The 17,136-nt window shown below is 30.7% G+C and overlaps 1 protein-coding gene across 6 annotated transcripts in view; it reads right to left on the bottom strand.

Annotated features, from left to right (window-relative positions):
* Nucleotides 1-1,679: 1,679 nt before the first annotated feature.
* Nucleotides 1,680-17,136, bottom strand: part of ASPP (Ankyrin-repeat, SH3-domain, and Proline-rich-region containing Protein) — a 605,823-nt gene continuing 590,366 nt past the window's right edge. For 5 of the 6 annotated variants that reach the window (XM_067044942.1, XM_067044946.1, XM_067044944.1 and 2 more), the window contains 9 exons: nt 15,718-15,798; nt 15,321-15,437; nt 13,830-13,975; nt 13,400-13,552; nt 9,224-9,456; nt 7,976-8,258; nt 6,642-6,808; nt 4,807-5,006; nt 1,680-4,456 (listed from right to left, as the gene is read on the bottom strand). In XM_067044942.1, the coding sequence (XP_066901043.1) occupies nt 4,415-4,456; nt 4,807-5,006; nt 6,642-6,808; nt 7,976-8,258; nt 9,224-9,456; nt 13,400-13,552; nt 13,830-13,975; nt 15,321-15,437; nt 15,718-15,798 (1,422 nt within the window). In that variant the 3' untranslated portion in view covers nt 1,680-4,414. The remainder of the gene's footprint in view (nt 4,457-4,806; nt 5,007-6,641; nt 6,809-7,975; nt 8,259-9,223; nt 9,457-13,399; nt 13,553-13,829; nt 13,976-15,320; nt 15,438-15,717; nt 15,799-17,136) is intronic. The other variant, XM_067044943.1, reaches the window with a different exon arrangement.

A 17,136-nucleotide genomic window follows, 5' to 3' on the forward strand; every position in this document is an offset into this window, starting at 1 on the left:
TAATACCTAACAACTGCTACACTGTCATAATTTAGTCTATTTTTATTTTTGATAATTTGTTTTATATTTTCATTTTAATTTAAAATGCTTTATTGGCTTGTACTTCTAAATCAATAATGCAATAATTGTGCATTGAGGTAAACTACTGACTGTAATATAAAATGAAAGATAATAAAAAACTAAGTACTAACCATTGAACTAAACTTCTGAATTTTCATTATGAAATGTTGCTTTTTAAAAAACCTTTGCTCAGGAACCTTTGTATGTAAACAGCTTTATTAGGAATCATATTTTGCAAACTTACTCTACTTTAAATTATGTTCTATTAGGTTTTTTAGTCTTGTAAGTAGTTTTACAGATATGGAGCTCCAAATAAAAAATTGATTTTTTTTTTAACATTTTGCAATAGCTTGCCATTTTGTATTCCCCCTAACTATGGTTGGCAGACTCAAAAATTTTGAGTAGTAATTGCATATAGTTTTTATTAAAAATCAGGATGAAATAACTGCCTTTTTTCTGCTCTTGGGCTAATGGACTTCATCAGGACCTTCACTTCTCTCTCACCCTTCCCAATCAACCAGTATTTATAATTTATATTCATTATTTAACTTAATATTTAAGTTATTATCTTAATATTTATTTTATTATATGTTTATGATGTCTAATGTTAGCCTTGCCAAATAAATGTTTATACCAGAACCAGTTTGTTTTTCTTTTGAGTCTCCTTCAGAAAGATTTCGTAAATTAGTGGTGGCTTTAATACTCACTACCAAAATTAGTGGTTTTGTATTCATGGAGGAACTGGAAAAATTATAAGACCTCAGAATCGAATATTGTCATTTGCGTTTTACAACATTTTGGATATGAATGAAAAAATTTGGTTCCTTGTCCGTAGTTAAATTAGTGTTCAGAAAAAATCCTTAATCCTGGCAGGTTGATAAAAGTATTTTTCTTTGAATACTTTATTTTGAAAACGAATTTTTGTATTTGGAGGAAAGTGGAAAAAAAAGAAGAGAAAAACAGTGAGGAAGCCATAATCAAAGCATGTACATGGCACATGATTTTTGAACTTATACCTTTATATACATATTTTTAAATATGATATGAAAAAGAAATTTTATTTGTTCCTAATTTATTTGTTGCTTAAGTTTGAGTCCTAGATGGTTTTCTGAGTGAGACATTGAGCAGTGACAATTGCTAAGTCATATATGTCTTTTCCGCTGGAACATTTGTTTCACGTATTAAGGACCAGAATCTAGTGAAATTAGTAAAAGTGAAGGATGATAGTGTGCCTGTCTGGTTTCCAAAACCCTAACTTACACCTGGAGCATTGTCGGCGAGTCCTTTCCAAATAATTTTTCTAAACAAAGCATTAGTACTGGAGCTCACTTTAATAAGTACAACCCATTTAATATTTTAATCTATTTAAAGTAAATGAACAGTTTGAGCAGAAGGTGATCAGAGAACAGAATGAATCAATTCGGCAACAACTGACTGTCTAACTTAGGAAACCAGGGAGCATCTTTGACGTACGCTGATGCAGGAGAACTCATTTAATCTTCACCTTAATAAGATAAGGCTCTCTAAAATAATTGGTCTAATTATAGGTTTCATACAAGGTTTAAATCAAATAAGCAACAAATAAATATAATTTGGGGATTGATGAATGAACTAGAATATAATAATTATTTGTGTATAATAAGTAAAATTAATTACATCTTTATAAGGTTCATGTACATAATTGATAATATATTTAAAACAATTTTATAAAATACAAACTTCTCAAATAACAATGTCAAATATGATATTTTATATAACTTTCTCTATACATATTTCATTCCGTTATTTATACTTAATTATAATTGTTCAGGTAAAGGCACATAATTTCATTTTACTTTAACATTTAAACAAATTCACATGTTATTAAACACATTGTAATTCTTATCCAGAGAATGAATTTGGTCTGTAAAGATAAAACTAAACTCTAATAATACACAATATACAATAAGATCTGGTACAGTTTTTAGGAGGTAAAGTGTAACGCAACAATCAGATATGTACAAAACGATTCAGTATCTACATACCACCGCGGACCTGTCTATACATTAACAACAGAGTATATAAACAATCTTCAACATAAACAAATGTTTATCGTCACATAAATAAAATAAAATCTTCCATTTACAATTTACAAACTACAATATATCTTCAACAATCATAATTAATCAATAGACAAAAATAGTAAAACACTATCAGTTTTCAAGCTTCCTTTCAGCTCCTTCATGATATTTTTATAAATCTGATATCAAAAGTTAACCTTTTCTTTAAAAAAAAAGAAAGAAAAGAAAAGTAACATTCTTTTATAAAACAAATTAATTTAGACTTAATTTACAATCATCAAAAATAGCTAATAACTATTAAAAAAATATGGTATATGAAAAATAAGTAAAATAAATACAATAAACAACAAGAAAAAAAATTGATTCATTTGACAGAAATAAAAGTAAAAATAACATTACTAGTAATGATTACAGCAAATAATTCTTTATTTTGATGATTAATTATCCTTAATTAAAACAATCAAAAGTTAATTGAGGACTTATTCCAAGTTTTCATCTGTTGCATATATATTTTTAAAAAAATTAATCATCATACAAAGACATATAGGAAGATGGTCAGGGTTGCGATCAAAGGAGAAACAAAAACTAAAAAAAAAAATAGTTGTAAACTATTTTTGTTTCTGCTTTGACCGCAATCCTGACCATCTTCCTATACATCATACAAAGATATTAAAGAAAATATATACAGTAAAACCTCGATTAACTGTAACTCAATGTTGATTATCTTTGCTTACGATAGGATCAAAGAATTGAATTCGTCATTAAGAACAAAAGAGAACAGAAAAATTGATGTATTTTTGTGTGGTATATTGCTGTAAATACTCTAATTTATTTTACAATTAATTAGGAAATTTAGTATTTTCCTCGACTGCACAAATAATTCTTTGCAACATTAGTAGATATTTGAGAACACTTTATGCATATATATGTACATATATATGTCTAACAAATAAACTCCTGTAAAGGAATTTGAGAAGAGCAGTGAGAATTGTAAAGCCCAATTAAAAAAGGTAAATGGATTTTAATTACTGTTATTATTTTGCAAATAAATAAAATATAACTCAGTAACAATTGTCGACTAAATGATGGTCTCAAACAATGAACAGTAATGATACTAACAGTGACTTAGAACTGAAATAATTTTTATAAAAAAACATTAAGATATTTATATAATATATTAACTTCGATAATTAGCTATCGAAACTTTAATTTTATGCATTTTCTTCAAATCATAATCCACAGTTCCTTTTTATTGCTATATCTAAAAGAATTGTAATTCCTTTATCACAGATAATCAAGATTTTACTGTAATTATTAAAAACCAAATGTAATGGTTTTAAATGTTATAATTTCAGTTTAGATACAGTATAAAATTCTCCTCAGCAAGAATGGTTCATCATTATTTCCTAAAATATATTCAATCAATCTTGTAGTTTTTTAATTTAAAATTTGATAACAAATTAATGCAAAATTTAAAGCTGATGGATAGGTGCTGTCGAAACAGTTATCCAATGCTCAGTATTGAACACAACGTCTTAATGATATGGAACATGATATGAATAAAATGTGAAACGTATGAATGATATGATCTCGATCATCTTTTCAAGGAGCAAGCTCAGGAATTGAGAGATGTCATCGCTATCTACTCCCTGTAGTATCATTGCTTCTTTTCGACCATTCTAATTTTTAGAAGGCAAAAATATTATTCTTTTAAATATTATTTTAATATCGTAATTTTCAGATATGATTTACGATAACACTGACTGGCAGTTCGAGGCATTAACATCAGTCATAGACACAACATATTTTCAAAATAGCTCTTCTGTGTCTTTGGTTACTAAAAAGAAAAGGGTGCAACACAGACGACCAACTAGGCAAAATTTAGTGAGCAGTGAATTTTAGATTAATTTTTGCATAATCCATTCAACTAAACAATAAGTCAAGTTTATAGCAGTGATAATTTTTTTTTAAATTAAGCTGTATTCTGTGTCATTAACTTAATAAATCGAAGTGAGGTTTAATTTTTTTTTTTTTTTCTGGTAGATTCTATTTACATAATTAAAACAACTTTCAACTCCTATAACAACGTCAGTAGCTATTAAGCAGAAAAGGCACACGGTATGTTGTTGAAAATAAAATAGAAACTAAGAGCAAAAGATATACGACCCATCGGTGTCGTCAGTCTCAAAAACTAACGCCAAGCAAAGAAAGTAATCATTATATGCCTCCTTTGGAGCACATTTTCTAAAGTGCAATAGACCACAATAAAGGCTACGTGCTCTGGCGGCTTTGCATCATTCTTCTTGGTTCTTGTTTGGATGGACTCTTGGGTAGAGCTAAAACAATCAAATTTAATCTTATTAATAAATGAACTAAATAATATTTTTTATGTTTAGAACCTATTAGTAATATAAAATTTTAGTTATTAAGATAAATTAGAGAAACAGCATTTATATGGTATTCTTATTTCAATTGTGATAAATTTAGAAAAAAGAAAATGCTTAGTTTTATATAATGAAATAGATTATTACAATCCTTGCCAGATATGAGAAAAACAGAATAAGTTAAGTAAAATGTAATTGATAACATAAATACATATTAGCTTTATTAATTGATAATTTCTTTCTGTTTCTCCACATAATGCCAATATGCTACCTACGTTCCTATAATACAAAAATTAACATACCCCCAACAGATTCCTGGGTATATACCCCTCAGCATCGCCAAGACGTGCCCACCACCACTCCCTCTCCCACTCGTCTCCTTTCCTTAGCACTACCAAACGATCCCCCTCCTTGAAGCTCAGCTCGTCATTGTTGTGGGCCTCGTAGTCGAACACAGCATAGACAATACCGCCATTCATGATACCAAGCTTTTCCTGAACACCTGTAGCCATAGAAACAAATGTAAATTTTTATAATAAAATAAGAAAAATATTTAGTTCCAAAAAAGGAGTGAATGTTGTATATAAGATCAATATTTACTCTTATATTTTTCTAAAGCCAATTATTAAACTGTTATTGAAGAAGTATATATATATATATATATAAGTTCATAATTTATGGTTAAGTGAATAAATGATGTTATACTGATAATGTAGCATTGATCACCCCATCCTCTAGGGCAGTGCTATAATTCATCCACCCCGCTTATGCAGGGGTACCACAAGCCAATGCCACTTTCTCAAAATATTAAAAAAAAAAAAAATTAAAATAGCAAATGTAGAGTGCATTCCAGCATTCACTTTGCATTCTATATTCTTTTATTATATACTCAACAGCTCTAAGGATAATTTTGCTTAGAATAATTCTTTGAAGCTCGACAAAGGTTTCAAGAAATTATTTTAATTGAAGAAGGATGCCAGGGAGCTGCTGCCCAGGTGCGTTGGATATTTAGAATCATCTAACTCTAAGCTAGAGATCTTTTAAAACAACCTATTCATCCAGAAATTTTTATTATATTGTTTTATTAAAAAAAGTAATCAAATTGTATTAAAGCATTCCTAATTTCTATTTGTACACATAGGAACAAGAAGCTAGGATACAAGATTCACATCTCTAAATCAATAATTAATTGAAAAATTTAATATGTTAATTAAATTATACTAAAAATTACTTACTTACATCCTTAAAGCTAGAAAAGTTTATTTGAAACCATAATTGTCCATTCACAACCACGATCATTGGTCTGTGGTACAGGACGTTGTTTTGATTTAAGGTATTAGGTGGGTTTTTGAGCAAAACTACCTTAACATTCCAAATTATGATAAAAATGGTATAATAAATTAGACGCTAAAAAGCATTGATTCGGGTAGAATATGTTTTAAAACACTCATCAATTTGTTCAAAAATAAACGGAAAAATCAAAAGTTGCAACTTTTAGAGCAAAATAACAAATTTCTTTCAATTTAACTTAAAAAGAAACAACTACCCCTATTCTCAGTAAACTGTCTTAGCCAAGTTCTATCGCATAAATAACAGCTTGTATCAACAAATTGAAGGCTTATCCGAGCTACACTATCATCAAAAGGTACAAGTCTCAGGTCAGAAAAATAACACACTTTCTTGAAATGTCGACAGCGGTGACATTGGTTGGGGTTGTATTCAATGGTTGATATGACACTGATTTATATCTAAGGCAAGCTTCAGACCTTCGTTCCTCAGTGGCTTAGGGACTGCTATTAAAATAATGCTGATAATAGCCTCTAGATCAATCATTATGAATAATGCAGTTTATTTATACATTCATTAAAGTCATTTTGTTTTGAATCTTTAATAAAAGATTGAAGGACATATAAAACTAAAAAGTGAAAAATCAATGTTTTGACAAAAATCTCCAAAAATAATACCAATAATACTTTTTATATGGATGGAAAAAAACTAATTTCCGCTTTCTAACGAGACCAAAAACTGCAACATCAGACCAAGGATGAGATATACAACTTCAAACAGTATTGTAAATTTCATAAACAGATTGGAAGTCCTGAAATAATGTTTACAAAATATTCTAAATTAAACTTACTGTAGAGATATTCAGAGCAACCATCAAAGCCTTCTTCATCTTCTTCACATTTTTCAGCTGCTGTTTCATGATCGGAAAGTGTTGTCGCAAATATGCATGCTCCATGTTCTACGAGAAACCTCACCATAGTGGTGTTGTTACACGAGGCAGCACAGTGGAGGGGAGTCCTAAAAACAAAATTTAAGATAATCTATCAAATAATTTATTATGGATTATATTCAAACACATCAAATTCATTTTTCTTCTCTTATATTAAAAAAGAAAGTGTCTTATATCTTAAGGAAGATAGTATATCTTTCTTAATGATCTCTTGTCTTCGCGGATTGTACGGCTTCAGACAGTTACTTTGCGGTTACCTGTACTGCTTCAAACAGCTACCTTTTAACGAAAACTTCTCTAATCTTCACTAAACCAAATATATACATGGTCACCAAATTGAATATTTTTTACAGTTCATACAAAATTTGCCATATCAACATCTCGACCTCCAATTAACAGAACACCTCCTCCCCTTTATTTATTTTATCAAATAAGTAAACATTTAAATATTTCAATCATTAGAAGTCGGAAGTATACAAAATCTCACAGCTATCCACTTGATCAAGTAGACTCTATATCTGTACTTCCTTTAAGCTGTTACCTTAACCCAATAAAGAATAAAAATCTAATACAATAAAAAAAAAAATCAAAATTTAAATTTAATAATCCTTAAATTATAATTAAATGGATTTAACAATATCATTTAGTTATTACAATAAATGCATTTTAAAACATAAAATTATTCATTTAAAAGGAATTATACCTTCTAATAGTAAATAATTAATAAACTAAAACTATATTATACTAAAAAATTAAATCCTTTCTGTCTGTTCTTATTTAGTAAATCCTACTATTATAACATCTAATTCCTATATAAAATAATAATTACAACCATTTAGTATTTCAAACATATAATATATTTGGTTTATAAGAATATAGAATATTTGGCATAAAGTCTAACTATTCCTTTTTTTATCCCTTTCTATTTATTATATTTAGAGCTTATATCTTTTTTAAGGATATAAGTTATATTTTTTTGAGAGAACATGATGTCAGAGTACGTAGAGATGAGGGTCCCAGAGTGGTTCAGAATATTGTGGATTTGAATGCCACATGGGTTAATCAATATTTATTTGGTGGAGGCCCCAAGAAACAAATATTATATTGACATTTCCATGTAGGGGCTGTCTGTATACATCTTAAGCACAAATAAATAAAAAAAATTTTTTGACATTTATATTATTCCTATGGATGCAAAAATATTTCTGAACAGTTTTTAAATATTTTTAACTTACCAGCCATCGCTGTCTTGAGCATTGACATCGCAGCCAAACCTGACGAGGAAAGTTACTATGTCCAAATGGCCAGCACATATTGCATTGTGCAGCGCCGTTATGCCTTCATCGTTGGCCTGGGAAGGGTCCTTGACCTGGCCTGCCGTTCTGGCCACCAGCTCCAGCTCGCCCTCCAAGGAGGCGTCCAGGAGAAGAGCCAGGGGATCAAAGGACACTCTGCGAGACAATGATGTCTTCTCGCCACCCCCTTTCAAGTTTCCTTTCTTTTGACCAGGGTCACTGTCTGCATAGATCACACAAAATTACTTCATCAATATATTTATATTAACTATTTCAGAACTTGAAGAAGACCCAAAAAGGGTAAATTGGTGAGAATTGGCTAATTAATGACAACCAAAAAGTTTTTGTCTCAGATAGTTGAGGAAGCAAAATTATACAACTTTACTATTTAAATTAATTGAAAATTGCATATTGGAGCTATAGATAATGATAAAAAAACTTAGAGAGAATGCTTGAACCTTTGTCAAGAAGAGAGGATCAAACCAAATATAACATGGGACCAATACTTCTTCAGAGAAATGTACACCAACATGCTTATCAGTCAACTAAAAAAATTATATGAGTAGTTGAATTTTATCCACCATACACACTTAACTTATCTCACACTGACTACCACTTTTTTCAAATCCATCAAGTTTCTCCGTTTAAAAAAAAAAAAAGTTTTAGAGCTTCAGGAGAAATGTAAAGAAACTAAGATAAGTTATAATGAATACAAACAATATCCATCCATTAACACTCCATTGGGTGCAACCAATCAATTAGGCTCACCCCTTGCTCTCAGAAAGACCACATCTCATCAACTTCTCTCTGGAAACTAAAGTTGTTATTGGATGTTTGGCAATTTGTTCTTTTGATCTAGACTAACACTCTCAATCCTTTTTTACTGCTGTTGCTATTATTTTTTTTATTGAAACTTTTTTTCTAGAATAAATATACTTTTTTAATTAACCTTTCAGCTAGTTTACTGCTATTAAGTATTACTCAATAGTATAAAATAGTTGCCAACATAATGACAAATTTTTATGGTTAGATATAGAGTTTGTCATCATGCTTCGCCTTATGAGTTTTCATATTTTCTTTTTTTTCATTTACCATATACCCTAGAAATTGACATTACTTTTGGCCCAGCTCAACAATTTGATTAATAGAGAATTTTAATAAAATTTGAGAAAGTTTAATATTTTTTACCAATTTGTGAAGTGGAGTCCCTGTCACTGAGATCCGAGTCGTCGAGAATAGCCCTGTCTGGACTATCGATGCTCGTCCTCTCGTCTTCCTTTGTGGTCCCGACCCTATCCAGCAGGTTCATAGAATTATTGTTCACTGCAGTGCCATTGTTGTTGTTGTTACTGTTGGTATTATTATCACTAGATGTCCTGCTACTGATAATATTATTATTTTGAACAGATTCTTCTCCTGACCTGCAATTGGGAAAATCGATTTATTTTGAAAGGAAACATTCAAACATGGATAGTAAGGAATATTTATTAAAGAAATAATTGTTATTAAAAAAAGTTCTATTTAGTAGGTTTTATGAATACATTTTAATTACAAACAATTACACATTCTAATTAAAAGTGATTCCATATCGGCCCAAAGCAGAAGTGCCATATCTCCAAATTTTACTATCTTGGATTTCATTCTGATTAACAATGAATTTTATTCTATTTGTATTGCAAACAAGATCTAACTCAATGTGTAATATCACTAATTAAATATCCAAAATGATCAATTAATTTTTATCCAAATCAAAAGTTAGTAACTATCTCATTTCTTCAGAATTTTTAGATTCAACACTTTGGCTTTGTACTGACAATATATACATTTAAAAAATAAATAAAATCATTCCATGACCAAAGCATAAATAATAAAGCCTATATACATAGATAGAAATGGAAGCACTTGAATCATTTAAATATCAACCTTGACAGAAGTTAATTGGCTGAATGTATATAACTGAAGATGGTCGTCTGAAAGGTAATCAAAATACCCCAAAAAATTACTCATTGAAAACCAATGTAATAACTTCTGTCGCAGGTCTACATCAGAGCTCGAGCCATTGCTCCAACCAGAGAACTCAGTTCAGCCATAGGTTCTGATGAAGACCTACAATGTGGATCAAGTGTTGGTTTCTAGTAAATAGCTTTTTACTATTTTGAATATCTTTTTTACCACAACCCAAACCATCATCCTAAAAAACGTTACAATTATTACCAAACCTTAACAAATAGAGGCAAATGTATAATTGTTACCAAACCTTAACATACATTAACAACTGTACATTTTATTACTAAATCCACAATTTTGGCGATATTTTTGCTTTTTATCAGCAAGATTGAACATCTGATGTCTTTGTACCCCAGATGACCATAATATGTTGGTCAGATTCATTAATAGCCCAGATTTGCAATCTTCTAATTTTAAATTAATTCACATTTTAAGGTTAACCAGTTATTATGGCTAGAAAAAAATCTGTTATAGTTATTATTATTTTTTTCATTATTATGAATCTGATGGGAGCAGTAAACATTGAAAAGCCCAGTTCAGTATTACTGGGCAATTAAATTCACAACAAACAATACAATACCCACACAATATGGCCACTACAACCTACAATTGTGATGGTGTAGTTTGACGATGTTTGAAAATTAAAGGAATGTCCGTGAAAATGCTAAATGACGCATTGGAAATAATAATAAGAAATAATAATAAGAAAACAGAAGGATGGAATTGCTCTTGTGCTGGACTGTACTAAAAGAAAAAGTAGAAATACATTTGTATAAATACATTGACTCTTTGAGTAAACTCATAATCTTTTTTCTTATTAATTAGTTTGTTCTTATTCTTCATTTGACTTCATATTTCTCTACATATATTGTAGCAAGTATTCACAAACACTTCATACCCTCTTATCCTAGTACATACTATTCACAATTTTCAGCTGGGTTAATTTGGCAATTATATGGAAATGACTACTGGAATATTTGAGAAATTGGGAGCGAAGGGTCAAGAATTCATTTTGGTCCAGGAACAGATATGACTATGGCAAGGGAAACAATCAGGCAATTCTATCCTTTGCTACAGAATTCAGATCTAAGTTAAATTCTCTCTGCACACAATTGGCACTAATATAGTGAATGCGAGTAACTATGTCGACCTACAATGTTATATTGAAATCTTACAGTAGAAATTGATTAACATTAAATACGATAATAAACCCAAGGAGAACAAAAATAAAATGCTGAATCCTCATAATAATGAGACTTATAATGTAACTCAACAGCCCAAACTGAGGTGACCCAAGCATATGCCAGGGGTCCCTCAGAGAATGCCACTTTTTCAAAATATTACAAAAAAAAAAAAAGTTAAAATTAATATAGAGAGCATTTGAGCACTTACTCAGCACTGTTTTTCTTTTTTATCTACACTTGCTTAAGGGAAAATTTTTATTAGCTCAACAAGGGTGCCTCAAACTTTAATTTAGCTCAAAAAGGGTGCCTCAAACTTTATTTTAGCCCAAAAAGGGTGCAGCGGCGAGAAATATTTGAGAACAGCAGCCCTAGATGATATCTTTGAGAATTGGGGAACGGGTCTGGTGGTGCTGAGATAGCTTAAAGGATAGCAGAATTGGGTTTTGGGGGCATATTAGAAATCATTATTGTTAGTTGCATCAGCATTAAACCTTTGGAATAGGGCTCTTAGTCTTTTTATTTTTTTTTCCATTTTTATTGAAGGCAACAGGCTCTGAGAAGAAACCTCAAAGAAATAAAACTCTGTGTTCTCTGTCACTCCTGTGTCAATATGGCTGTTTTCATCAAGATCAGGGGACTCGTCATTGTCTATTTATAAATCCCCTGATCTTGATGAAAATGGCCATATTTACAAAGGAGTGACAGAGAAACTAAGTGCAGCAGGAAGACTATTTAAAGCCATTCATGTGAAAATCACCAACAGCGCAATCATTTTAATTTACAAGGCAACCTTCAACCCAATACTAATGTAATCATCCGAATCAAAGGCTTAAATCCAATAAAAGACAGCAAGTAATAGAAATGCAGTACTTGAGAAAGGCAGAAGAATGCAACAGAAGAGATAAGATGAAAAATACAATTATAAGAAGTAAAATGTATGTGAAGCCACAGAAAACTATTACAGAAGAACAGAGTTTGAGATGGTATTTATATGGTCATTTTAAGGAAATGCCAGATATAAGGAGAGAAAAAGCCAGAGTTGTTAGCGAAAGAGGCAGAGGAAGAAGATGGCAAACTTGGTGAGCGGTCAGAGGCCTTTCGGAAATGGGAAAGTTGATTGTGAACCCCAGTCCAACTACTTGGCTCCTGCTCTAAGGGCTCTTCAAAACTCCATTTCATCCCATTTTTTTCCTAGAGTTTTGATAATTTTAAAATAAAATTTGATAGGTCTCTGGTTAGGGTGAATAAAGTTCATTTTGATGGTAAAGTCAACTTCATAACTTCTTCCAGTTCTTCACCAGCACACTTAATTCTAAAATTTCTAACATGATGAAATATTTTCAATGAAGGATTCTCATAGTGATATTAATTCTAAAAAGATTTTTCTGATCCAACTTCGTCTTGAAGGCAGAAATTGTTAAAAATTATAAAAAAAATTTACAGCTTAAAGGGCGAATGGTAAAGAATATCAAGAAACATAAAGAACTAAATTGTTTGAGAATATAATTTCTCATAAGAATTTGTCATTGTGAGAATGATTTGAGTCTCCTAAGCTGGCTGATGATATTAAAATCATGATGATTGATTCTTACATGATATTGAATTCTACAAACAATTTTGTTCTTTATGTTTATTCTGCTATTCTGTATTGTTTGTGATTTAGACAGATGTCTGACTTTAGAATGCGATAGAAAAAATCATTAATATAAAACTGTTTCAGAATTTGATTCTCTAAGAAAATCATTCTATCAAATTCCTGTGTTAAGTGCAGTGGAAAAGAACTGAAAGAGGGTACAAAGTCGACTTCATTACCAAATGAAACTCCATCCAGCATAAATAAAACCTACAAAGTTTCATTTCAATACCTTAAAACTCAAGAAAAAAAAAGGGGGATGACAGTCGAGTCATGAACGTCCAATATAACAGGTAACCTCACTGTACAGTTGAAGAAAGGACAGGAATATGATGATGAGGCAGAGAATGAATTGTTCGAAACTATCGGGTTAAGGTAGGAATTAGGTTTAAGGGAGTTGAGGTAGAGACAAAATAGAGGTGTGAGAAAATAAGTCCAAATCCCAAACAATAAAAGCTATAAAGAACTAGGGTCAAAAGATGAAGTAGTTGAAAAGAACAGTAAAAATTAAATGAAAATATTCCCATAGTACAAAAATACCTTTTTTCCTCATCTTCTTTCGAAACAAATGACCTAAGCCTCGGAATTTCACTGAGAGGTTGTTTCTTGATTGTGAGCGGCCGTGGCTTAATAACTAATTCCTTTTGCTTACTACTTTCATCGCTAGCGCTCAAGTCTTGCTCAATCATTTTCCTGCAATTATTGACAAGCGATGTTATCATCTCATAGTCCATGACATAGCGATCAGCAACGGAATAATAATCACCACTTAATGTAACCAGATGATGGCAAAATAAAAATGGACCAAAGGAAAGTGCTTTATGTAATCTATTAGCCTCTGACTGCTTTGATATAACATTTGCTAACAGATTTTTTTTTTCTGTGCCATAAGTTCACAAAAAATATGAACGTGAGATAGATATCTACAGTGGCAGTGAGAATTATGATTAGAAGAGAGGTTGATACTTACTGAGTAGTAAGAACTGAGAGGCCCGAAGGAAGAGGAATGCCAGTTTCCTTCACTTCTACGCTGGAATGGGTTTGCCGTGGCGGTGGTTGTGGTTTCACACTAGGCTTAGGTGGTAAAGCAGGCTTATCTACATCTTCTTTCACCTCCTAAAATATAAACAAAATTATTCTGTGACACAATATCCTATAAGAATAACAATATGCTACAGAAGAAAGTTTAAATCTGGCAAACTACAAATATTGGTGTACATTATGTATCAAGGCATAAAGAAATTAATTGTTTATTTTTGTGGGTTTTTATTATTATATAAAGAAAAAATTTAATTTAAATAAAAAATAATAAAAAAAAGTACAATAAAGAAATAGGTGGAGAAGATGGTCGTACAGTTTAGCCAGAATTTCTGATGAAGCTCCCTGATGACGACCTGAAACTCAAGTCGAAACGTCATCACGAATAAATAATTTTTTGTTTGAGTTTTTTTTTTGTTGACCGTACCCCCCAACCATCTTCTCCACTTATTAATCTACAGTCAACTTTCTACACCTCTACAGTGTTAATCTACAGTCAACACCTCAATAAAGAAAATATGTTCATACATAAAATATAATCACATTACAAAACAAGAAAAACATTCTGATAAATAAAACAAAACCAATAAAATGAAAAGTAATTAATACATAAACATTATAATGTTAAATAAAAATATAAAACATACAAAATGAAGAAGGGCTACAGTTGAAGGAATAAACCCTAGTGGTTACACGATAAGGTGAATAGAGTGACCGCATAGTTGTCCTGACGGATTCCAAATTTTTATCACTGAACAATCCTCAGAGTGAACAAGAGGTCACCAAAATAGAATATAGAAGAGAGGTGGCACTTGTATAATAGAGTCAATCACATTCCTTAGACCAAAGAAAGAAAGGAAATTATTGCAAAATGGCAGTGACACTGGAGTAGGGAGGTGGACCAACAGGCTGATTTACAATAACAATCCTTGAGGGTGATTATGTGCTCATCTGTGTCTTTTTGAACATTTCCACCAACCCTCATCAAAAATCTACAAGATAAGTAGTGAGTTCACAATACCACAAGTGGTATAAAGGGGTTAGATCAATGGTTCCCAACTAGGATTCCTTGAGACTCTTCCAGAGGTTCCATGAAATAATTTAGGAATGGGCCATTCTACTTAACAGTTTTGAACCTTACCATCTCAGTTTTCTTCATTTTGCATAGTTTTTATGGGTTCAGCCAATTACTTACTGCTATCAAAAGGGTTCAGCCATTTTCTTACTTCTACCAAAAAAAGGTTGGGAACCACTCATTAGGTTGGAAGGTAGAGATGTAAGCTGGAATGGTATGTTGACTTTAACTATCTTATGAAACTATTCATCAATATCCAAGTGTTTAACAACAATATTTTTTTTAATAAGTTTTACATCTTTCTCAATTATATTAAAAAAAATCAATTATTTTAAGATTTAAACTTGCCTGCGGTGATGGTGGGTTGATCGTCTGCGGCTGAACAGGATGAACTTTGGTAGACGATGTTTGGTAAACATTAGAAAATTGCTGAAGAGCCGTCGGCGATACAGTATTTACAGGTTTCTGTAAGACAAAATAAAGCTAAAAAATATAAATATAAATAACAATAATGAATTTAACAATAATTAGATTATTTGTACAGATTTCAAAAGATGCTAACTCACAGATGAAAGCATCTAAAAAAATAGCAAGACTGGTTTAAAATTTTAAAAATCTGATATGAGAGAACAGGAACTAGGAAATTTCTCTTAAAAATTCTACTTTTGCAAAGTTAACAACTAACGAATGGGTATTCTAAACCTAATAATATTTACATATACATTTCTTATTCTAAACAAATTACCTGAATATCAGAAATAAGTGGTGTTGGAGGTAAAGTGAGGCGTGACGTAACTGCTGTTGGTTGACTTGTTACGGTAGCCACCTATAATGAATACACATATGCTAGAATTTTTCTACCTGTGTTTTTTAATCATTATTAAAAAAAAAAGAAGGAATTATCTGGTTTGTTGAATGAACTTATAATATTTTCAATTAAAAGGTCGTAAGTTCAGGTTGAACATTAAGGTCAGTCAGAGTTTACTCATTTTTGATTTAATTTAATCACCCAATCAAGTCCCTCAACATAATTTAATTTTAATATATTTATGTTTTTTTATCCATTTACTATTAGCAAAGCGAATAATAAATAGAAAGAGACCACTCACTCAGTTTCTGGAGCTGTGAGAACTATAAAAAAAAATAAATAAAATAAAAGTCTAGATTCACCATTCTCATTAAATAATACGCTAACAACAATCTAATGTCAATTTGTATCCTGCCTACTTATCGACACAACAGGTCCAATCATGGAAGGGATAAAGGAAGGATGAGTACACACAAAAAAAATATATTACTCGTACTATAAGTCTCCGATATTTTTGCCTACTTCCTTTTGAAACTGGCAGGCTCCTGGTTACTTCCTTAATATTCCCCCACTTTGACTATTGCTGTGTGGCTTACGGGAGTGTCTCTGGGGATCTCGAAGCAAAATTAAAACGGTTTTGTAATGCAATCCCATAATAGATCATTTAAATTTTTTTATTAGTGATGTCACATAATCAGTTAGATCTTTTTGGTATTGCACTAGTGGTACTTTATTAATTTTTTTCTAGTAAATAATTTTCTTTTTATTATTATTTATGAAAGATCATTATGACATTGATGCTAAATAGGTATGCCGGCATAACTCATTAAAAAAAAAAAAAACAATATTTTAAAAGATACATTTATTAAGTGATATGTCTTAACAACTCAGCGGATTAAAATAAAAATTGATACTCATGTTTCTGTTGACCTTGTAAGGATTCATTAGTGCTAAATCAGGAAGAGAGTATTATAATCTAAGAGCGTTTTGATAAAATTTGTAATTTGTTTTTTATCTTATAGGCTTACTAATGATTCTTAAGTGATAAATCAGGAGTCCTGAATCATGAAACAGCTGTAAATATCTTTCTTTAAAAAATAAAATATTTCCACAACAAGACCTACCTTTTCCCAATTTTTTTTTCTAGTAAAACAGTTAAATTGAGCATTTTCTAGTGTTCTATGGGAAAAAGTGGTACCAGGCGTATTTGTTAGTTTAACACTAATCTCATTAAAACGGGATATAAAAATATAGTGACATAATAGTACAGCTGATTGCATAATATATTTCCTTCCTTATGTCAATTTATTAAAACAGATACAATAATTTTATAATTACAAAATGTATTATTCATTA

The sequence above is a fragment of the Halyomorpha halys genome, unplaced genomic scaffold (assembly GCF_000696795.3).
Source record: "Halyomorpha halys isolate HHAL.00 unplaced genomic scaffold, Hhal_1.1 Scaffold119.1, whole genome shotgun sequence".
NCBI lineage: Eukaryota > Metazoa > Arthropoda > Insecta > Hemiptera > Pentatomidae > Halyomorpha > Halyomorpha halys.